This window comes from Erythrolamprus reginae, chromosome 11 (assembly GCF_031021105.1).
Source record: "Erythrolamprus reginae isolate rEryReg1 chromosome 11, rEryReg1.hap1, whole genome shotgun sequence".
NCBI lineage: Eukaryota > Metazoa > Chordata > Lepidosauria > Squamata > Dipsadidae > Erythrolamprus > Erythrolamprus reginae.
Window position 1 is genome coordinate 178,944 of NC_091960.1, and position 21,410 is coordinate 200,353.

The window sequence follows — 21,410 nt, forward strand, 5'->3', positions numbered from 1 at the left end:
TTTGCTTGTATGTCTCCTGCGCTCCTCTAAAAAGCCACGCAGAACCCCTGGTGTCGAGACTCGAGGTCTCTCCCTCCCGCAAAGCAGCCTTGGTTCCCCCACAGTCTCCGGTGGGCATCCCGGGAAGCCCCCGGCCCCTTAACAGCCGAGAGGGACGGGCCCTTTTTGTAGCCACCAAGAGTAGCTCTGCAAATTGGGTGAACAGAGCCTAGAGAAGCCCGGCCGTTCTCTGCCCTCCCAGGGCTTCTGACCGAAGGCTTTGGCCTCTCCTCAAGCGACCCTTTTTTTGGTTATCTCCAGAAGGCTCCTTCCTTCCTTCCCTTGGAGACCCAGGCCTCGTTTTGGGGTGAGAAGCACAGCGTTCTTGCCCTGACCCAGCCTGGCGCGAACCCCCTGAGGGAGCAGCCTGCGTGGGCGCTAGCGGGCTCTGGAGGCAGAGAGGGCTCCCTGCCCCCTCTGCCATGGGCTGATGGGCTTATCGGGGCCGGGACCCCAGCCCCTGTTCTGGGTCGCCTCCCACCCACCCCCGAGCAGGGAAGCCACCCCGGCTGCCTCTGAGTGTCTGACGGCTCTGTTGGAAACTAGGGGATATAAATCCTTTGGCCAGGTTCCTTGCAGCTGGCAGGAGTGGCCGGAGCAGGGTTCGTGCCCAGACTTAACAGTGTTCAATCTGCAACGGGTGAGGGGGTCAGCGTATTGCGTTTTTTCCTCTCTGCCTTGGTGATTCCCACTCTTTCAGGCACCTCCCTTTTTTGCCCGGGGGGGGGTGGGGGGTGTAATCTGGAAGGGAGAGAAAGTTACGTCCTTCTGGCATCAATGCAAGATAGATTCCTTGGAAAGCCAAGCCGGTCCCCAGCCACTTGCCTGCAGACACGCTGGAGTCCAGAGAGAGTGGGAGAAGGGCTGGAGCAGGTTTCCAAAGAACCTTTTGGGCAGCATTCTGTGAAGAGGCCGACGGACAGCTTGTCAGGGAATGTGGGTTGTGAAGTGTTCTGTCTTGTGAACCTGCCTAGGTGCATAGATGCTCTGTGACATTTGTACAATCTGACCTTTGTAAATCAAGATCCATTCACTAGACCCAAATCTTTGTTATCAATGAAATTTGCCAGTGCTTTATAAAAATGTTATAAAATGTAAATATTATTTGAAAAGGGATTTGTATATATTGTTCTGGTATTTTTACAGTGATTTTTGGTTGCATGGCTGTTTCACAATCACACATGCGTCTTCCAACCGTGTCCAGACGTGAGGGACCGATCGTTGTACTGCTGGCATTAAATGGTGCAGTGATTTTAAAGGCTGCCACCCAGCTTACTTTGGTATGGAATTATTTCAAATATTCCTGTTGTGAGGCAGGGGGCTGCAGTCAACCGTGCTACTGTTTATAGCTTTGCAGCCACAATAAAATGCTTTGCAGGGAACCGGGGGTGGGGGGGTCAGAGAAAACTGACCTTGGAAGAACCAGCAGCCTAAACGAGAGCTGGGGTGGGGAGTGAGTGCTGACTGAGAAGATGAAGGCGGCCTTGCTTGAGTGGACGGCTGGGGCCAGGAGCGCTGGTGGGTTGCTGTGGGCTCGCACTGGTTTGGATGAACCGGTAGCAGAGGCCAGGAGGTCATCAGAAAAGCTGTGTGCGTGAGCAGAAGCGTTGCACAATCCCCGAGTCAGTAGCAAAGGTAAGTGAAGCCCAGTAATGGCTAGGAGACCCCTTTCCCAAAAGACAATAGCTGCTGTTACAGGTTTGGCCAGAATCCGGGCTGCAGGAAGGGCTGGAGGGCAGGAACACAGCGCTGGCGCTTGCAGCCATTTTGCTCTTGCGGTCTCCTTGCACGAGCGCACACGCACACGCGCACACACCCCGGTCTTTGCCTGCCGAGCTCGGAAAGGACTTGGGCAGGTCAGGCTTTGCCTGGAGAGCGAGCCTGCTTAACCCCAAGGAGAAGAGATTGGCAGGTGCAGGAGGCCTCTTGGGCATCCTGGGACAGGCTAGCCTAGGAGAGAAGCCAGCCGCCTCCCGTGGGTGACCCACTGGCCCCAGTTGTGGGGAGCCCCTTTCCTCCCTGCACAAGGGGTCAGAGGCAGTGCAGCTGCAGAACTGGGCACTTGTCCCAATCCTTCTCCAGTGGCAGCTGCAGTGATACTGCCAGCCTTTTAAAAACAAAACCTTTACAACGGCCTAAATGCCCTCCTGGGCGTGTGGCCGGCCTATGGTCTGTTGGGATGATGGCACGGGGCATTCCCAGAGGAATTCGGTGACCACCACCAGTCAAAAGCGAGGGCACTTGTGCTGGGCTTGTGACCAGAGGCAGCCGGGGCTAGACCCACGACTTCACGGCTAGGCTGCACTTGGAGAGCCCTCCTGCTGTGGGGGTGGGCAGCTTGGAAGTTCTTGGCAGGGGGAGGGGGTCCTTCACCTGGCATTCTCCTGAGTGAAGGAATCAAGCTCCTCCCACACCTCTGCGGGGGATCATTTTCACAGAATATCTCATTGTTTGAAAAAAATGTAAAAAAATCAAGTCTTTATCAAAACAATTCTTCAAGAAGAGGACAGGGTGGCGTTGGTCACCTGCCCTCAATTGACGGTGAGAGTGATCAACCAGTGGAACAGCCTGCCAGCGGAGGTCGAGAACACCCCATCGCGCGACACATTCAAAAGGAAATTGGACCGCCATATGGCTGGGGTGTGTGTGCTGGACTTGATGACCAGCAAGGTCCCTTTCAACTCTAACAATAAATAAATTACAGAGAAGTAGCAACCACCTTCACTGTTATAATGACAGTGTAAAATCCCACAGCTAGGCAAGAAAAAGCAAAACCAGACTTAACAGCAGTGACTGAGAAGGATCTTGGAGTCTTAGTGGACAACCAACTAAAGTCCTTCTGGACTTGGGTGGTATATAAATATCACTAGATGGACAGACGGACAAAAAGCCAGCACGGTGCAACGGCAGCCAAATAGGCCGATACAATCCTGAGTTGCAATAATGGAGGGATACCATCTAGGACTAGGAAGGTACTAATGCCACTTTATAAAGCCTCAGACCCCACCTAGAGAACTGCAAAGAAAGACATGAAAACTCTAGAGAAAGTGCAACCAAGATGATCAGGGGACTGGAGACACAAACACACAAAGAGCGGTTGCAGGAACTGGGCATGGCCAGTCCAGCCAAGAGAAGGACCAGGAGAGGCAGGATAGAGGTCTGTTCCGGTACTTGAGGGGCTGCCCCGGAGAGGAGGAGGAGGAAGGGGGGTCAGGCTGTTTTCCAAAGCACCAGGAGGCCAGACTAGGAGTAACAGGTGGAAGCTGACCAAAGAGAAATTCAACCTGGAAATAAGGAGAAACTGACAGTAGTGAGAGCCATCAGCCCATGGAACAGAAATTGCCCGCAGAGGTTGTGTGAGCACTCCAACACTTGAGACTTCCAAAGGGAGATTGGACGGCCGTTGGTGTGAAATGGTGTAGGAACTCCTGCTTGAGTGGGGTGGGGGTGGACTAGATGACCTACAAGGTTCCTTCCAGCTCTAAAACCCTGTAATCTGAAGAGGGGAAAGACTCGCAGCAAGCAGGGGAAAGTTCCAGTTGGCGGGTGGTCGCTGCTCTAACTTAAGAGGAGCAGGTCCCAAAGGTTCATTGAGGCATCAACCTGAAACCAGTTTCGGCAAGAGGTCCCCTTGGAACTGCAATGGCTCCCTGATGTCCACGCACTGCCAAGCGTCCCAGAGTGACGGGGCAAAGCTTGGCCCCCTTCTGCCCTCCCTTGGAATGACCACCCTCAGGCTTCTGCCCATGTGTCTTGCAGGGCAACAAAGGCCACGGTCACTGGTTGGGCATTGCTCCCGAGTCTGGAAGTGAGCAAAGGTGGTTTTAGTCACCAGGAGGCTCTGTTTTTGCAGAGGAAGCCAGGGTCAGCCTGGGAGGGTCAGCCTGGGGGTCCTCTTGAAGTGGAGCCTGTCTTGGAGTCTGGGACCTTGCAGGAAAGCAGGACACTCGGCATGGCCCATCCTGTGAAGCCTCTGCCACACCACGAAGGCCACAAGGTCAAGGGCTGGGCAAGGCAGTCTTGGCAGGGCCAGAGCACGGGCTTTTGATTTGCAAGTGCCCCTCCCCCCCAGTGCCAGAGAAGTCACCAAACTGGGGGTCTGGACTGAGGGGTAGTGAGTGTCAGGGGCCAAAGGCCCAAGGTAGCAGTTTGGGGCTTTGTTCTACTTCAGCTCAAGAAGACTGATCTGGGGGACCAACGGGATCTACCCAAGCCTGTTTATTTATGTATTGGATGCATGCACAGCTGCCCTTCTCCACACAGCAACAGCACATAAGAACAATAAAACATAACATCTGCCAAACTAAACAAATACGTTTGACCCAAATGAATTTACACATACACAGAAAATTAGTCCCATTGTATTCAGATACTCAACTTCACTATAAAACAATAAAGTGTAAAAGACAATGAAGTGAGTTAATTGAATGTTAATTTTGGGATTGCACATTATATAATTAACATTATATACAGATTGGGATTAAAGTTTTGATGTTTTGTGCCAAGGAACTGTCTAATTTGGGTTTCTTTTTGGAAGAACATTTTAACATAAATAGGGAGATGGCTATGAATGTATTCAAGTTACATTTGTCAGGGTTATTTTCAACTACGTCATGAAATACTGGGACATGGTCGCAGTGGTGTTTCCCAGGGGTTTATTTGTCCTGCAGAATTATCTTGAGATTGAAAAAATGCTCAGCAGCAAAGATTGTATTTAGGAAGACTGACTTATCCATTTTTGAAAAGGCCGTTTTCCCTGTTTGGTGAATACTATTTCATAATTAATTTGATGAATATTTCTGGCTTTTTACATGTTTTGTACATTATGGGGGTTTTAAAATTTCAACAAGATTGTTTTTTGAAGAGGAGGAGGGTTCATTTGCCAGAGCAGCCATGAAAAGCCCCCCCCCCCAGTGCTGACTGGGGTCCCCTCCTGCCCTTGTCCAGCACTCCCCCCCATGCCAACACTCCCCCAGAGAAAAAGCCCTTTCTTGGGGGGGGGGCTGTGGGCATCCAAACCAAGGCAGGACAAAGGGCCCAGCTGAGCTGGCCGGCAAGTCCCTCCCTCCTCCAGCCTCTGCTTGTTCCCAAATAAGGACACATGCTGGACCAGCCGAGGGAGGGAGGGGGGGCTTGGGCCTGGCTTCCCTTTGCAAGCATCTTCCCTCTCTCCCCCCTGCCCTCCCCCCCCATCGCTCCCTGGCTTGGACTGAGGCAGGCAGTAACTGGCACACATTGACTTGAGGGCAAGGGGGGGGCAGATGGGGAGCCACACACGCATAAACCTCTGTGGGCCTGGCAGAAGGCCTTCTACAGCCAGAGACAGCCGGGGCATCCAGAAGGGCTGGATTGAGGGGGCTGCCAGAGGGCCGGTTGCTGGCAGGTGGGCTGGACATGTGGGGTCCCCTTCCTGGCCTCACCCCCACCCCCACCCCAGCAAGGGGGAAGCACAAAATGATGCTGGGGACTCTGCTCTGGGTCCCAGTTGGGGGTGTGTGGCGGGTGTGTGTGTGTGTGTGTGTGTGAGTAGAACTCAGTGCCTCTGTCTGAGCTGAAATAGGGAAAGGGTGGTTGGGTTGAGAATGGGACAACTCACCGTGGCCAATTTGCTGTGCCCAACTTGCTGCAGGACAATTTAACTATTCTATTACATTATTTAAAATAAATAAAAAATACTTTAATTTTCGCAATTCACGTTTCATTCTGAGACATCTCCCCCGGGCATATACAATTTATGAATGGTATGTGTGTATGTATGTGTGCTTAGAAAATGGGGTTTTTAAAATGTTTTTAGTAGAAATTTAGATTTGCTGAAATTGTTTTCTGTTATTCTGTTGTGAGCCGCCCCGAGTCTGCGGAGGGGCGGCATACAAATCTAAATAAATAAATGAAATGAAATCTCCTTTAGCATCTGTCAATGATTCTATTCCACTGTTTCTTTGATATTAATGTAGCTCTTGTCCCGCAGCGAGTTGTCCCAGAATTAATTGGCCGAATGGAGACTCCAGGAAAGTCTGCGGCCTTCACCTCGCCTCACCAGCTACAGGGGAGCTACAGGGGGACGGACTGGGCAAAGAAGCCGTTTCTGAGCTTTCATGGCCCTGGAGAATCAGGCAGACTGTGCAAAATGTGCCCAGGCAGAAAAAAACGAGACAAGAACCTACAAACACAGAAAAGTCCAGAGCGCTTCACGGAGGACCGACGGGACTCTTACTGGGGGGGCCAGGTTCTCTCTCACAAGGGTCCCGTCTGCTGCGCCCTGCTCTGGCAGAGGCAACAGCTGAGCTTCTGGGGGAACAGGGCTCTTCATGGTGGGGAGGCGGCCCAGCAAAGCCCGTCATCTGTGTCCGAGAGAGAGAGAGAGAGAGAAAGGAGGACCCAGGAGACCTTCCCGGCCTGGGGGAGGTGGCTGAAGCCATGGAGGCAGCAGGTTCTTCCAGCAGCTCAGCCGTCTCTGCTCCTGGTCACTGTGGGGCCTGGGGGCCTTGGTCCATGTTCCTCTGGCTGCTGGGACTTGTCCGGCGGAGCACGTGTTCTGTCCGGAGGCCTCGCAGCTTCTCCAGCAGCTCTCCGATGAAGTCCTGGGGGAGGAGATGGAGTCCCACCACTCTTCTCCAGGGAGGTGGAGACGAGGTCTGGCACTGGGAGGGGGGCCCCCCCAGGAAAGGGATCGCCCTCCAATCGGGACTCCAGAGCCAAGAGCAACCAGAGGCCCAGGAACTGCAAGGGAGCCCCCTCGAGGAGTCCTGGGAGCCCCTTGTCAACGATTCCACAGCAGGTGGAGGGGCGGCATCTCTTTGGGAGAGCAAGCCCCACCCTTGGTGGACAGGCACCTCCCACAGGGCCCGGACCAAAGCCAGCGGTGGCTCAGAAAGTGGACACCCACCTCCGTGTTGTTGTGGCACGACTCCAAGGTGCCCTAGAAAAGAAGGACAGTGAGGAACAGCCCCGAAGGACGGGCGGCCCAGACCCCTTCATTGGCAGCTTCTCTCTTGAGCCAAACCTGCCTTCTCTTCCTCTCCTTCCCCTCTCCAGAACCTCTCCCCCATTTATGAACAGAACAGCCCGGTCCCCCAGCAGGGCTGCCAAGGGGAAAGCAACACACCTGCAGTCTCTTGGCCCTCTCCTCCTCTGTGTCCATCTCCAGGAGGTCATCGATGTTGACTTCGTCAGGCATCTCATCTTCCTGCCCCAAAAGCAAAAGGGGGTCAGGCAGAGGAGCTCTTGGAGCCAGAGTTAGCGGCTCTCACGAGAGGAAAGCCCAGGCTCTCTGGCGGGTGGAGCATCTCACGGTTCAAGAACATCTGGAACAACAAAGCTCCCAAAGGCCCACCTGCACCCCCCTTTTAGGCCCCACAATATCCCTTGGCGGCTGCGTATCATGAGAGCACAAGTACCCATCGCTCCTATTTGGCCCACTGCCCGATAAGTAATTGACCCGGTTGGGAGAGCCTGGCTCCACCTGTATCCCTTGAAACAGAACTGCAGGGTCGGCAGGGACCTCGGAGTCCCGGCCCTCTGCTCAACCCCCTGCTCAAGCAGGAGACCCTACACTGCCCCATCTTCTCAAAAGCCCCCAGTGCAAAAACGTTTCTCTGCACGGCACTGCTGCCCCTCCCCCACCAAGAGATCAGAGCATCCACCCGCCATGGGCCAATGTTCCAGCCCTGGGCTTGCCTCCCCCAGAAGAGCTGGCCGGCCAGCTGAGCTGCTCTCCCCCCAAACTCCCTGGGGAGGCAGAAAAGCAACCCAGATGGTAACTCACTCCTTTCATGGGAGGGTTGGAGAGGTCTCGGCCAGGCTCCCTGCCCCCACCCGAAGAATCCTTTCTAGGCCAGGAACATGTCAGCAAGCGGAGGCGGAGATAGAGGCACATTCTTCCCTAGCAGGGGGAGGGGGAGGCCCCCTCTCTGCAAGCCCATCAGCCATGGGTTTCCTGGCAAGGTTGGCCTCCTTTCCAGGCTAAGGTGCCCCGGGGCCAGAAGGAACCTGGGAGCAGGGCAGGTGGCCGGCAGCTGGGGAGGCAGCTCCATCACGTCAGCCGATCTCTCGCTCAGTCCCATGTACTGAGGTGCAGGGAACGACTGATTTTGCTCTTGGGGTTCCTGGACAAGCCGGGGCTCAAATATCTGGTTCCTGGAAAGACGGCTGAATGGGGCGACCAAGGGTGACCGGCAGGGGCCCCCTGCAGCCCTTTTTCTAAGCACGGCTTCCCCTCTTGGCAGGGGCCACAAGTCTCTCCCCTGGGCCAGAGCCACCAGCAACCTTCATTCGCTTGAGCCTTAAAAGCCCCCCCCCCAGCAAAGCCAGCAGCAAGCAGCAACCACCCTGCTGGACTGAGGCCGCCACTGACCCAAAGGCAGAGCGCTTGCAACTCAAGCACCTTCAGGCCGCTTTAAAGGCGTATGTGCCTCCCACCAAGGCAGATGGCTCCCCCCCCCCATAGCACTAGAGGCTGAGAGGGAGGGAGCGAGGCCCAAGCAGCCTCGACAACGTTAACCCCATCGGGCCTTGGAGGAACGCGGCTGCGTTGGCCACAAAAGAGTCGCTCTGGACAGGGCTGCAGCGGTCCCCCCAAAGGACGGACCGCGAGTCCTCTCGCCCAACCCGGCGCTCCCCTCACCCGTCCTCGGTACAGCTCCTCCAGCCGGCCGTCGATCCATTTTTCCGTGTCAAGGCGCCGCTGCAATTCACGTCGGTCATACTTAACCGTGACCCGCGCTTGGCGCCTCTGGATGCCCGGGCTCGCCGTCTTTTCCGCGCGGCTGCCTCCGGGAGAGAGGCCGGGGGAGCGGGCCGGCGACGCACGCCCCAAACGCCTCCCCACCCGCTCCGCCGCCATCCCGCCTGGCGCCAACTAGACGGGGCGTCCGCCGGCTTCCCGCGCTTTATAGCGGCCGGGGCGGAGCTCTGGCTGCCAGACCCTCCCTCGGGGTGGGGGGCCGTCTTGCTCTGGGGGCAGGGGCGGGGCCCAACCGGTCTCCCGGCCGTTCTTGCGGGCCTCCCGGCAAGATGGAGCCTCGAAAGGCCGCGGTGGGCCGCCCTTTTCCACAGCTGCTCCTTCTGTGCGGCTCCGGGCTCTATTGGCATTCCAACCGAACGCGCCCGCCCGGCCACTTGCCCCTCCTCACCCTTTCAACGTTGCCGAAGGGACGCCGGTTACTAACCCCCAACCCCCCTCCCCCCCCGCGCGCGCCGTTGGAATGTGTGGCCAGAACGGCCCTTCTTCTCGCCTTCGCATCTCCCCGCCTGTCTCTGGTCCCACCGCTGGGGAAAGTCGCGGCTGGTTCGGTTCTTGGAGCTGCTGCCGTCATCGGCCCGCCGCCCTCCCCCCGCCCGGGCCGTTCTGTCCTTATGCGACGCCCCGCGCCCCGGACCTCCTCGAGAGCCTCCCCGCGGCTGCTGAGGCACGGGAGTCCCCCCCGACCCCCGCTTCGGCCAAAGGTGAGCCGGAATGCTGGAGAGGGAAGGGGCTCCGGCTTTGCCTCCGGGAACTGCGCCCAAGGCGGCCAGCCCTTCCCAAGTCGGTGGACGGCAGCCCTCCCGGGACAAGGCAACCGAGAGCGGGAGCAGAACCTAGGAGCCCCGCCGCGCCTGCACCTGCTGAATCTTTCGCCCGCACCTGGCAGGTTTCTCCATCTAGGACATTCCTGCTTCGCCACCGTCAGGGCGCTCCACCGCCACCACGTGACTGCTACGCAGCGTATGCAAAATAGGTGGGCAGACAGGTGCCAGAGCGATAGACGTCGGCCCCCGCGATTGGTGGCCGGACAGCGATGGGCGTGGCCCACCTGCGGTGTTCGGCGGCAGTTGCAGCCCAGCGGGCAGCCTGGTCCAGCGGGACGGCGAGACGAGGCGCGAAATGAGTCTGGCAATGTGGATCACCTTGACGGCCGCTCTGGCCGCCGCAGAGTCGCCCCCAGGTAAGACTTCGCGCCCTGCGCTGCTCCCGCGGCCCGGCCGTGAGGAAGGGGCCCTCCGCCCGCCCCTTTGGAGCCCCCACGACGGGGCCCGGGCCAGCGCCAACGCCCTGTGCCTCCCTTGGACGCTCCGTCGGGCCTCTACAGCGCGGGCTGGTCTTGGCGCGCCCCTCCCGGAAAGTTCGGGCGGCTGCGGCTCGCTTGAGGCCCCCTCCCTACCCACGTTTGGCTGCTGAGTCCGGGAGGTGAGGGCCTCCTTTCTGCCCGGCCTGGTGATCCCCCTGCGCTGGCCGTGCCTCCCCCCCCCGTCTGGAGCAGCTTTGCCAGAGGGGTGGGCATTACCAGGTAGGAAGACTGCTGCCTCTGGCCAGGCCCCTCTCCTGCCCCTCCCGGCTGTGTTGTCCTGGCTGAAGGGGGTTTCTGTCTCCTGGGGGGACTGGGGGCGCCCAAGAGCCTTTTCCTGGGCCCGAGCCAGTGGGAGGGCGGTGGTGCCTGCCCTTCCCATGAACTCCCAGGGACGGGAGGCTGCTCAGTGAAATCTGATCCGGTGGTGGACTGGCCAACCAGCCCTGAACCTGTTCAACCTGTCCGGGCGAGGTCTGAAACTTGTGCCTGAGTCACCTGCCTCTCTGCCCTTATCTGCTGGAGGAAGCTGCTGCCAATTGGACTTCCCCCTCCCACATCGCTTCTCTGCCCTTTGGCCAGCAAAGGGGGGGGGCAGTGGGTGCTTGCACCTGCCTTTCTTGCAAGGGACAAGTGGCGGCAGAGCAGACCCCAAACGCGGGGAAAGAGCAGGAGGAGGAGGAGGAAGCGCCCTCCCTCTGCAGTCAAGAGCGGAAGGTCCTCCGTGCGCTCCCTTGCGGTGGGGGGTTATGGTGGGCCAATCTTTGGCTCCTTGCCAGCAGCAATCTGGATGGGATCCTCGGGCCAAAAATCTTGCACTTGGGGAGCAGAGCGGGAAATAGAGGTCCTTCTCTTCTGCACAAAATCTCTCATTCTGTTCATGTGAAAAATGGCCCGCTTGACCCCGTGCAACATTTCACTCAGGTCAGTCATAAACCGGAGGCTCTTGTAGCCACGACGTGGTAACATGCCTGAAGCTTCAAACTCATTCCCAGTTAAGGAGGCTTCCACATTAATCCAAGGTGGATTCGGACCCTTTTCAATTTGAGTTCGGACAGAGTTTTTGCATGCGCCTCAGTGAAAAGGCCTTCTTAGGTTAGATTAGATTAGATTAGATTTATTGGATTTATATGCCGCCCCTCTCCGAAAACTCGGGGCGGCTCACAACAAGATAAAAACAATACATAATAGCAAATCCAATACCCACCAATCCAATTACAATTTTAAGCTAAAAATTCATTTAAAAACAACAAGAACAACACCAGAATATTAAAAACACGCATACAATCAATCTAATACCAAAACAACATGGGCAAGGGGGAGATGTTCCCCACTTTGGCCCTTGGAAATTTCCCCCCCCCCCTGCAGTTTTTATTTCCGTGCAATCCCAAAAGCTAACTACGGGGTTCTGGTCTCTTTTCCTTTTGTGGGTCACTTGGGGAATAGACCCACTGCTCGCAAGACCCGAGACTTAGATCTGAGACATCAGCCAGAGGGAGGGAGGCGAGAGTTTGAGCCCTGCCTGCTCCGAAAGCCCCCCATCCCCCCAGCTCCACAGGGGAAGGCTGGAAAATATGAACTGCAGCTGGGGCACACGTGGACCCTCTGGTGGGGGTCAGGATCCTGTGGGACTTGCTTAGGCCGGTAGGCAAGGAAAGAGATCCAGAGAGGCAGCAATCTTTTCCTTGGCCAGCTTCACCAGTGGGAAGCCCAGAACCTTAGGGCAAAGTTGCCGTTTTCCACTCTCTTGGGACAAATGGTCACGTGTGGAGATAAGGACCTTCAGCTCTAAAATTAGGAAAATATGCACTTTAGATCTTCAGTAACAGAATACAAATGTAGGGCAACTATAATTCTGCTCTGAGAGAAGAAAAGTTCACAAATGCCCTGCCAATACCTAAAAGTGTATACAGTATTTGCAGAAAAGCCAAGGAAGGGTTTTCAGAGTTTGAGCTTTTCCCCCCGCACCCTCCAAGGCAAAATTTATTTTATTTCTTTATTTTGTCCAATACACAATGAGGGTTTTTGTGGGTATATATCTATATACACATAGTAAAATACATGATGAAGGTTACAGAGGAGATACTCATAGTAAAATATATCTAAGAAATATATTCAAGAGGATAAAACAACGTGTATCAGAGAGTTTAATGTGTGGTTAAGGCAGTGGTGTAAAGCTGAAGGTTTTGGCTATGTAAGTCATGATGTCAGTAGGTGGTCTAATAGGGAGTTGTTTAAGAGGGATGGTTTGCATCCATCATACAGAGGTACCCAGGTACTCGGTGAGGAATTCAGAACTTTTTTGGACAGGCATTTAAACTAGGTAAAGGGGACAGAGATGTAACTGATGTGGGTGATTTCTGTTCCCGACCAATGAGGATAAAGCAGTTTTTGGAAGCTTATGAAAAGGGAGCTGCAAATAAAATAGATGTAGTTGTTGATGATAAGGGGCAAACTAATAATGAAAATAATGTTCTTCGGGTAATGTGCACGAATGCTCGAAGCTTGAGCAACAAGCTCTGTGAATTAATGGCCATAATATCTAGAGATAATTTGGACCTGGTTGCCCTAACTGAGACATGGTTTAAGGATTCTAATGAATGGGAAATATCCATACCAGGATATACACTGTATAGGAAGGATAGAAGAGAGAGAAGGGGAGGTGGAGTAGCCATTTATATTAAAGAAAGTCTAAAAACAACACTAATTCAAAATACATGTCAAGATCTAGAGACTCTCTGGATTTGCATGCAAAATAAAGAAGGTTCTGTCATTAGAATTGGGGTGGTCTATAGGCCTCCAGGGCAATCCGAGGAATATGACAACAAGATGGTGGATGAAATTACCCAAATGGCAGTAAAGGGAGATATTGTGGTTATGGGTGATTTCAACATGCCTGATGTTGACTGGAATATCCCCAGTGCCCTTACATGCAAAAGTAAGAATATAGTAGAGGCCTTTACAGGAGCAGCTCTGGCACAGCTGGTTAAGACACCAACTAGAGGGGAGAATATTCTAGATTTAGTTTTTACGAATGGGAATTGGGTTTCAGAGGTCAAGGTGGGAGAAAATTTAGGTTGCAGTGACCATCTATGTTTGTGGTTTGATGTAAAAACTCATTGTGAGCAATCCTATAATGCAACCAAAGTACTGGATTTCAGAAAAACAAATTTTAATGCAATGGGGGAATATTTAGATAATGAATTAAAGGGGAGGGATAAAATGGCAGGAGCGAGCACCCAGTGGACTGTATTAAAAAAGGCCATCTTAAAAGCCACTGGACTGTATGTAAGACAAATAACTAAAGGTAAAAGGAAGAAGAAACCGCTATGGTTTAGCAATGATGTAAGGGCTATAGTCAATGAAAAAAAGGCTGCCTATAGGAGGTATAAAGAGTCTGGAAGTATAGCTGATAGGGAGGTGTATAAAATGAGACAGAAGGAAGCGAAACAGATAATATATGCTGCTAAAGCCTCAAAAGAGGAAGAAATTGCAAAATCTGTAAAGAAGGGGGATAAAACCTTCTTCAGATATATTAGTGATAAGAAGAAGAAAAACTGCGGCATCACAAAGCTTAGTACTGGGAATAATACATGCATTAATGGGAATAAGGAGATCGCTGACCATTTCAATAGCTACTTCTGTTCAGTTTTCTCAAAAGACACCTTACAAAATAATACTATAGAGGGATGTAGCATTGCTTCCAGCTGTACGGATTCAGCTCCAGTGATCTTAGAAGCCGATGTCTTAGAAGAACTTGAACAATTAAAGATAAATAAGGCAATGGGTCCAGATGGCATCCACCCCAGAGTTCTTAAAGAACTCAGATCTGTCATTACTACCCCCCTGACTGATTTGTTTAACCAATCGTTGTTAACAGGAGAAGTTCCTGAGGATTGGAGAATGGCCAGTGTTGTGCCTATTCACAAGAAGGGCAGTAGAGAAGAAGCTGGTAACTACAGGCCAGTTAGCTTGACATCAGTTGTAGTTAAAATGATGGAGACTCTACTCAAAAAGAGGATAAATCAGCACCTAAAAAACAATAACTTATTGGACCCAAATCAGCATGGCTTTACTGAAGGCAAATCATGTCAGACTAATCTTATTGATTTCTTTGACTATGTCACAAAGGTGTTGGATGAAGGTGGTGCCGTGGATATTGCCTACCTGGACTTCAGCAAAGCCTTTGATACGGTTCCACATAAAGAGCTGATAGATAAATTAGTGAAGATAGGACTTAATCCCTGGATAGTTCAATGGATTTGCAGCTGGCTGAAGCGTAGACATCAAAGAGTTATTGTTAATGGCGAGTATTCTGAGCAGAGTCAGGTTACAAGCGGTGTGCCACAAGGGTCTGTTCTGGGTCCTATTCTTTTTAATATGTTTGTGAGTGACATAGGGGAAGGTTTGGTAGGGAAGGTTTGCCTATTTGCCGATGACTCTAAAGTGTGCAATAGGGTTGATATTCCTGGAGGCGTCTGTAATATGGTAAATGATTTAGCTTTACTAGATAAATGGTCTAAGCAGTGGAAACTGCAGTTTGATGTTTCCAAATGTAAAATAATGCACTTGGGGAAAAGGAATCCTCAATCTGAGTATTGTATTGGCAATTCTGTGTTAGCAAATACTTCAAAAGAAAAGGATTTAGGGGTAGTGATTTCTGACGGTCTCAAAATGGGTGAACAGTGCAGTCAGGCGGTAGGGAAAGCAAGTAGGATGCTTGGCTGCATAGCTAGAGGTATAACAAGCAGGAAGAGGGAGATTATGATGCCGCTATATAGAACGCTGGTGAGACCATATTTGGAATACTGTGTTCAGTTCTGGAGACCTCACCTACAAAAAGATATTGACAAAATTGAACGGGTCCAAAGACGGGCTACAAGAATGGTGGAAGGCCTTAAGCATAAAACGTATCAGGAAAGACTTCATGAACTCAATCTGTATAGTCTGGAGGACAGAAGGAAAAGGGGGGACATGATCGAAACATTTAAATATATTAAAGGGTTAAATAAGGTCCAGGAGGAAAGTGTTTTTAATAGGAAAGTATACACAAGAACAAGGGGACACAATCTGAAGTTAGTTGGGGGAAAGATCAAGAGCAACGTGAGGAAATATTATTTCACTGAAAGAGTAGTAGATCCTTGGAACAAACTTCCAGCAGACGTGGTTGGTAAATGAATTTAAACATGCCTGGGATAAACATATATCCGTCCTAAGATAAAATACAGAAAATAGTATAAGGGCAGACTCGATGGGCCATGAGGTCTTTTTCTGCCGTCAGACTTCTATGTTTCTATGTTTCTAAATAATAGAAAAGAAGATATAGGAATAGAACATATCAATGAAAGAATAGAAGAAGAGATATAGGAATAGAAGAAAGGAATAGGAGATATAGGAGAGCAATAGGACAGGGGAAGGAAGGTACTCGAGTGCACTTGTACTCGCCCCTTAAAATACCACTGCGACTGCCCCATTGACTTGCACAGAGGGGTATCCCACGTTTACCTCTGCAAGATCAGCCCAGGGACAGAGGGGAAGAAGGATCCCACTGGCCCAAGTTCAGCGTCCCATTCATAACTTCACAATCCTACTTGCCTTTCCAGGCCAATCTGGGAAGAGTTGACCGGGGCTCTTGGTGCCCAGAGTGGGCAGCAGCTAAATGTGGCAATGGCCCTAAGTGGCATCAGAAAATTATGTTTGAGTGTGGAGGCCAGTGGCGTCTCCGAGGCGGCTTCTTTCCATAAACCTCCCTCTGCTTTCAGGCCGATGCTTCTTGCCCAAGACAGTCGGCCCTTGCCGGGCATCCTTCCCTCGGTGGTGGTACAATGCCACAAGTCAGACGTGCCAGGAATTCATTTTTGGGGGTTGCAAAGGCGGGGCCAACAACTTCGTATCCAAACAGGACTGCTTCAGGATGTGTTCCAGAGGTGAGCCTCCACGGAGTATTTGTAGCTCAGGGTAAAGGGAGGGTCCTTCTTGCGCTGCGAGCCTGGGGGTTTCCCTGAAGGCCTTCTGTTACTTAAACCAGGGCTGGCACTGATGATCATAGCCCAGAGATCTCCGCAGGGGGGGAGGGGGGCTGTCCGAGGCTTCTCCGGCCAGGCCAAGCCCTCTGGCGAGTCTGCCTCCGGAAGAGCCTGGCTCTGGGTCTCTGATGGCAGGGTGGTCTTGACTTCCAGGTGGGCCCGCAGAGGCAACCGTGGTTCCTGGAGGGCCAGCCACTGAAGGTGAGGGCGTCCTGGGTTCAGGAACATGGTTGCAAGAAGGGACAGAAATTGGGAGCTCGAGCCTTTGCTGTCAGAGCTCAGGTGGGCTGGAGGCCGTAGCCCCTTAAATCATGCAGCCCTGGGGGCAAAATTCCCTGCCAGGGGGTCATTTCTACAGCCTACAAAGCAAGGAGATTTCTTCAGGTGTTCCTGCAGGTTTGGCCCTGGCTGCCTTTTGGAGAGGGGGGGCAGGCGAGCCCCAGGACCACCTCTGGGGAGGGGTTGCATATTAAGGCCTGGGGAGGATGGAGGGGTGGCTGGTCTTCACCGCTCTGCTTTTCTCCCAGGGGCTACACCCAGAGCGGGGGGTCACCCGGAGGCCCACCAGAAGACCCCCGGCTTCAGAGGTAAGAGGGCTCCCTGCTCCCCTGGGCCTGGGCCTGGCACCTCCCCTCCGGTGAACCGTCTCTTCTCCCACAGAGTTCTGTGCTGCGCCCCGGGTGGTCGGTCCCTGCCGGGCCTCCTTCCCCCGGTGGTACTTCGACCCGGAGAGCTGGGCGTGCAAGAGTTTCGTCTACGGGGGCTGCCGTGGCAACAAGAACAGCTACCCCTCTGAGGAGGACTGCCTGAGCCAGTGTGCAGGCAGTGGAGGTAACCCCCCTTGCCTTGTCCCCGCCCCCATGGTTCGCCCCAGAAGGGCAGCCGGGACCCCCGGCCACTCCTCCCCAAACTGCCCCCCCTCACCGGCTCCCCTTTGCCTTCTCTCGGCTTCAGAGGTGACCAAAGAGCCAGGAGACGCAGGCGCCCATCCTCACCTCCCGTCCGAACCCTTCAGCTTCACCAGAGGTGCGTAGCTAGTCCTCAGTGAGACCTCAAGGACCGCGCAAGGGGAGTGGGGCCTCCCGCTGCACCTCTGCTTTGTGGCCAGCTCCATCCAAGAGGGTCCTGGGTCTCCCGAGGGAGGGAGGGAGGGGCATCAGTGGCCCTGCCAGCCCAGCAGGTAGCAAGGTGGGGGTGGGCTTCTGCCTTCCTGGAAGCTGAGCCCCTCCCCCGACCCACCCAATGCTTTCTCTCTCCCTCTTCCTGCAGCCGTGGTCCTCGCGGGCCTGCTGGCCGCCCTGATGGCTCTCCTGCTGGGCTCGGTGGGGGTTTTCCTGGTCAAGGTCTGCCGGAAGAACCCAGACTGGCCAGTTGGAACGGTGTGGAACACGCTGGACGACAAAGAGTACCTGATGAGCAATGCCTACACCCTCTGAGTGAGGGGTCTGGCCCCGTGGGGATCCGGAGCAGCATGTACATACCGCAGCAGGCAGGGTCACTGACAAGGAAGCCCCCCACTCTTTTTCCCTGGGAACATCTGTGTGTTGTCCCCCCCCCCCGGCAATCACCCTTTCCCAGCACAAGGAGCCCAAGAGGAACTGCGGGACGTGCCCCCTCCCTTTCAGGGCGGTTCCTCGCTTGACACAGCGCCTCCCTTGCCCCCCCCTCTGCCCCACTGGGGCCCTCTCAACGCAGTGGGGGAGCACCCAGCAAATCCCCAGGCAGAGGCAGGTGGACCTGCGCCCTGCACACCTGAGACCCAGAGGTTCTGTCCTCCCTCTCAAGTGGGGCGAAGATCACCACAGCCGTGGAGGGGGGGCAGGCTGGGCCAAGGCATGACTGTGGGGGGCACTGCAGGCGCTTCCACCAGAGGCCCCGTGAAGCCCCCTGTCCCGAGGGGGGGGAGGAGTGCCGAATGCCCCCAAGTATGGCCAGGCGGGTGCAGGAGCCAGGGAGGGAAGCTAGGGGTGAGGGCCGGGTGTCCTCCTGCCCCCCCCCGTTCATTCCTGGGGATGCCTTAAGTTCAGCTCCCCTCCAGGACCTCCCCCCTCCCCCGTCCCTTTGTGGGGGCTGCAGAGTTTTGCTCTCCGGTCTGCCAGGTGGCTTCCTTGGGGTCATCAGGTGCCCCCAGCTGCAGCCGCCCTGGACAAGCCTTCACTCCTCCGTCTTGGCCAGGAAGCAGGGAGTGGTGGTGGGGGGCGGCTTGGAGGGCACTTCCACTGCTGGGGAAAGAGGCGTCTCCAACCCGAGGGGGGCTTCCGGCGAGCGTGGCAGCTTCAGGCCTCTCACTGAGCAAACTTCTAATAACCAGCTTTCAATGGGTTTTACATTATTTTTTTAAAAAACAAATCAAAACTTGATTTTATTAAATCTGAGGGATTCTTTTAAATTGTATTTTTAGTAATGAGCGTCTTTGAATAAAAGTCACTAAACTTTTGCCCCATGAATGCTTTGCTGGGGGGGGGGGGCTGGGGGGCCCCGGCTGTGGCATCGGAGGAGGCCGGCAGAGCAGCCACTCCTGCCCAGGGGACGAAGGGAGGTGCTCCTCCCTAGAGCCTTTCCTGGGGAGCCCATTGCGAAGCAGCCTTGCCTGCAGGGGTGGACTGGGGGGGGACGCAGTGGGGCAGCGAAAATGGAGCCCCACCCCAGAGCCCCCAATTTGCACTGAAAGATGCTGAAGGAAAATGCATGAGCCACGGCCACAGGGTGGTAGTAAACGTTTTGGTAGCTCTTCACTGCTTGCCTGCCACCGGGGACCTCCTCTTCCCCCAAACTCTCCCCCCCGGGGGGGGGTTGTAGAGGCAGAAGGAGCCTGCAGGTGGGGGGTGGGGGGTGGAGAGACCTTCCGGGACCCCTCAAAGCAACCGAGGACACGCACTCTGCCTCCTCCCGGGCTTTGTGGCAAGCAGGGAACACCATCTGTCCTGAGGAGACCGGGACGCAGGCCTTCCCCCCGGCTGGACGGGAGCCAAGTGGAGGAGAGCAGCACCAGCGGGACGTCCTGACCCATCGGGTCATGGGGATTGGGGAGCCCAGGAAGGCCCCGCTCTGCCTTCTGCGCCACCACCAGGGAGAGCAGAGGGGACACAAAGCGCGCCAGGCCCGGCCTCGGCAGACGAGCGGAACGGTCAGCCAGTACATGAGGAGGGGCTGCGGCACAGCCACAGCCAGGGTCAGGTACGTGTGCACTTGGTCCGGGGCCCCTCCACCGGCCTCCGACAGGGTCCCCAGGCGCAGGAACGGATCTGGAGGAGAGGAGCCCACCAGGGGCGGTCAGGAGGGGCAGGCCGCCCACCCACCCACCTTCCTCGCGAGCCCAGCCTGGCAGCCTCTCACCGTAAGCACATAAGTGGTGACACCACCAGGCTTCCCAAACACCAGCCCTGCCAAGAGGCCTGCAATCAGGCTGGCAAGGAGAGAAAGAGGGGGGTCCGCCCCACTGCCCAGCCAGTTCCCCCCCGCCGCCCCCCCGATGCAAGCCCCCCCCAGCTCCTCACCCGACCTATTTGTAGCCTGAGAAGGTGACCAGGTCAATGGGGGGCAGGGCGGCGGGGGTGGCCGCCAGGTGGAGGCTGACCAGGACGGCCAGGCCAGGGCAGAGCCCAACAGGTCGGGGGAGAGCCTGCAAGCGGCAGCAAGAGTGAGGAGGGGGCTCTGGCCGAGGGAGGGACCCCGGTGGGCTCAGCCCCCCCCATCTCCCCGATTCTCTGTCCCCAGCGTCAGCCCAGCAACCAGCAGGTAGGTGAGGAAGGCCATGACTGTTGGGGAGAAAGAGGAGGAGGAGGAAGGGGGCCGCCCTGCAGCCCCCCCCGCTCGGGGGGGTCCTGCTGGTAGCGCACCTGCCGAGACAGACAGACAGGTGGAGGGGGCAGAGGGAGAGAGGGGAGACCCCTGCCCGGCTCACCTGCTGCCTGAAGGGGAGGAGCCTCCGCGCCAGCTTCTGCCCCACGTAGCACATGTCTACCGTGAAGTAGCACCGCAGGCGGCTCAGTGGCACCAGGCGCTCGGCTTGCAGGGAGACGCGGGTCAGGCGGGCGGCGCTCCGCGCATGCTCTGCATGCGCTCGGCACCGGGGCGGCACTCAACAGCACCCTCCCGCGGCCAGGGTGCAGAGCGGCTCTGGCGGGTCCTCTGATGGCCGCGCCGGCGCTACGAAGGGAAATGCGGCTCGGCCTTCAGGCCAGCGGGGCCCCATCCCCTCCCGCGACAGGCCCATCGCTGAGCGCTGCTGTGGGTGGGGCAACGGGCGGGCTGGGAGGCGGGCCAGTTGCCAGGAGACCGTTTGACGTCAGCGAGGCCCCACCCAGGGACGGTCCTGGTGGAGGGAGGCGGGGCGAGGGGAATCCCCCCGTTCGGATTCGTGCGGCAGAAGGCGATCCCAGAGATATTCTGGTCCGATGCCATGAAGGGTGTTATAGGTCATGACCAACACTTTGAATTGTGACCGGAAACTGATCGGCAACCAATGCAGACATGGGCATACCTAGGGAAGCCCATGATTGCTCTCGCAGCTGCATTCTGCACAATCTGAAGTTTCCGAACAGTCTTCAAAGGTAGTCCCGTGTAGAGAGCATTACAGTAGTCTAACCTCGAGGTGATGAAGGCATGAGTGACTGTGAGCAGTGACTCCCAGTCCAAATAGGGCTGTAACTGGTGCATCAGGCGAACCTGGGCAAACACCCCCCTCGCCACAGCTGAAAGATGGTTTTCTAATGTTAGCTGTGGATCGAGGAGGACGCCCAAGTTACGAACCCTCTCTGAGGGGGTCAATAATTCCCCCCCCCCAGGGTGATGGATGGACAGATGGAATTGTCCTTGGGAGGCAAAGCCCACAGCCACTCCGTCTTATCAGGGTTGAGTTTGATTCTGTTGACACCCATCCAGACCCCAAGAGCCTCCAGGCACCGGCACTTCCACTGCTTCGCTGACTGGACATGGGGTGGAGATGTACAGCTGGGTATCATCAGTGTACTGATGATACCTCATCCCATGCCCTTGGATGATCTCACCCAGTGGTTTCATGTAGATATTAAATAGCAGGGGGGAGAGGACCGACCCCTGAGATACCCCACAAGGGAGCAACCTAGAGGTCGACCTCTGACCCCCCACTAACACCGACTGCCACCGACCGCAGACGTAGGAGGAGAACCACTGAAGAACATTGCCTCCCATTCCCAACCCCTCCAGCCGGTGCAGAAGGATACTATGGTCAATGGTATCGAAAGCCGCTGAGAGGTCAAGAAGCACCAGAACAGAGCATAAACCCCTCTCCCGGGCCCGCCAGTGATCATCCATCAACGCG

The 21,410-nt window shown here is 55.4% G+C and overlaps 2 protein-coding genes and 1 pseudogene across 4 annotated transcripts; 1 reads left to right on the forward strand and 2 right to left on the reverse strand.

Annotated features, from left to right (window-relative positions):
• Nucleotides 1-4,384: 4,384 nt before the first annotated feature.
• LOC139174168 (protein phosphatase 1 regulatory subunit 14A-like) lies at nt 4,385-8,967 on the reverse strand. Its single transcript, XM_070764319.1, has 4 exons — nt 8,663-8,967; nt 7,145-7,225; nt 6,926-6,958; nt 4,385-6,620 (listed from the first exon to the last, which is right to left on the reverse strand). Exons 1-4 carry the CDS (start codon nt 8,879-8,881, stop codon nt 6,504-6,506), a joined length of 450 nt encoding a protein of 149 aa, XP_070620420.1. The 5' UTR covers nt 8,882-8,967; the 3' UTR covers nt 4,385-6,503.
• A 26-nt stretch (nt 8,968-8,993) lies between these two features.
• Nucleotides 8,994-18,545, forward strand: LOC139174167 (putative Kunitz-type serine protease inhibitor). Of its 3 annotated transcripts, XM_070764317.1 has the most exons (8): nt 8,994-9,483; nt 9,669-9,962; nt 15,845-16,009; nt 16,262-16,309; nt 16,636-16,695; nt 16,769-16,939; nt 17,063-17,134; nt 17,378-18,545. In XM_070764317.1, exons 2-8 carry the CDS (start codon nt 9,902-9,904, stop codon nt 17,542-17,544), a joined length of 744 nt encoding a protein of 247 aa, XP_070620418.1. In that variant the 5' UTR covers nt 8,994-9,483; nt 9,669-9,901; the 3' UTR covers nt 17,545-18,545. The 3 variants fall into 3 exon arrangements, with proteins under 3 accessions (XP_070620418.1, XP_070620419.1, XP_070620417.1); XM_070764316.1 differs by having other exon boundaries at nt 9,247-9,962; XM_070764318.1 differs by lacking the exon at nt 16,262-16,309 and having other exon boundaries at nt 9,230-9,962.
• On the reverse strand, nt 18,263-21,403 carry LOC139174301 (protein YIF1A-like; annotated as a pseudogene).
• Between the last annotated feature and the right edge of the window lie 7 nt (nt 21,404-21,410).

What these genes read in the sequence shown, in the direction of transcription:
- LOC139174168 (XM_070764319.1), bottom strand. Translation starts at nt 8,881, where the DNA reads ATGGCGGCGGAGCGGGTGGGGAGGCGTTTGGGGCGTGCGTCGCCGGCC. An exon ending in AGGAGCTGTACCGAGGACGG is followed by an intron (nt 7,226 to 8,662) that starts GTGAGGGGAGCG and finishes CTTTTGGGGCAG; the next exon opens with GAAGATGAGATGCCTGACGA. An exon ending in AGAGGGCCAAGAGACTGCAG is followed by an intron (nt 6,959 to 7,144) that starts GTGTGTTGCTTT and finishes CTTCTTTTCTAG; the next exon opens with GGCACCTTGGAGTCGTGCCA.
- LOC139174167 (XM_070764317.1), top strand. Translation starts at nt 9,902, where the DNA reads ATGAGTCTGGCAATGTGGATCACCTTGACGGCCGCTCTGGCCGCCGCA. An exon ending in CGCCGCAGAGTCGCCCCCAG is followed by an intron (nt 9,963 to 15,844) that starts GTAAGACTTCGC and finishes CTCTGCTTTCAG; the next exon opens with GCCGATGCTTCTTGCCCAAG. An exon ending in CCAGTGTGCAGGCAGTGGAG is followed by an intron (nt 16,940 to 17,062) that starts GTAACCCCCCTT and finishes TCTCGGCTTCAG; the next exon opens with AGGTGACCAAAGAGCCAGGA.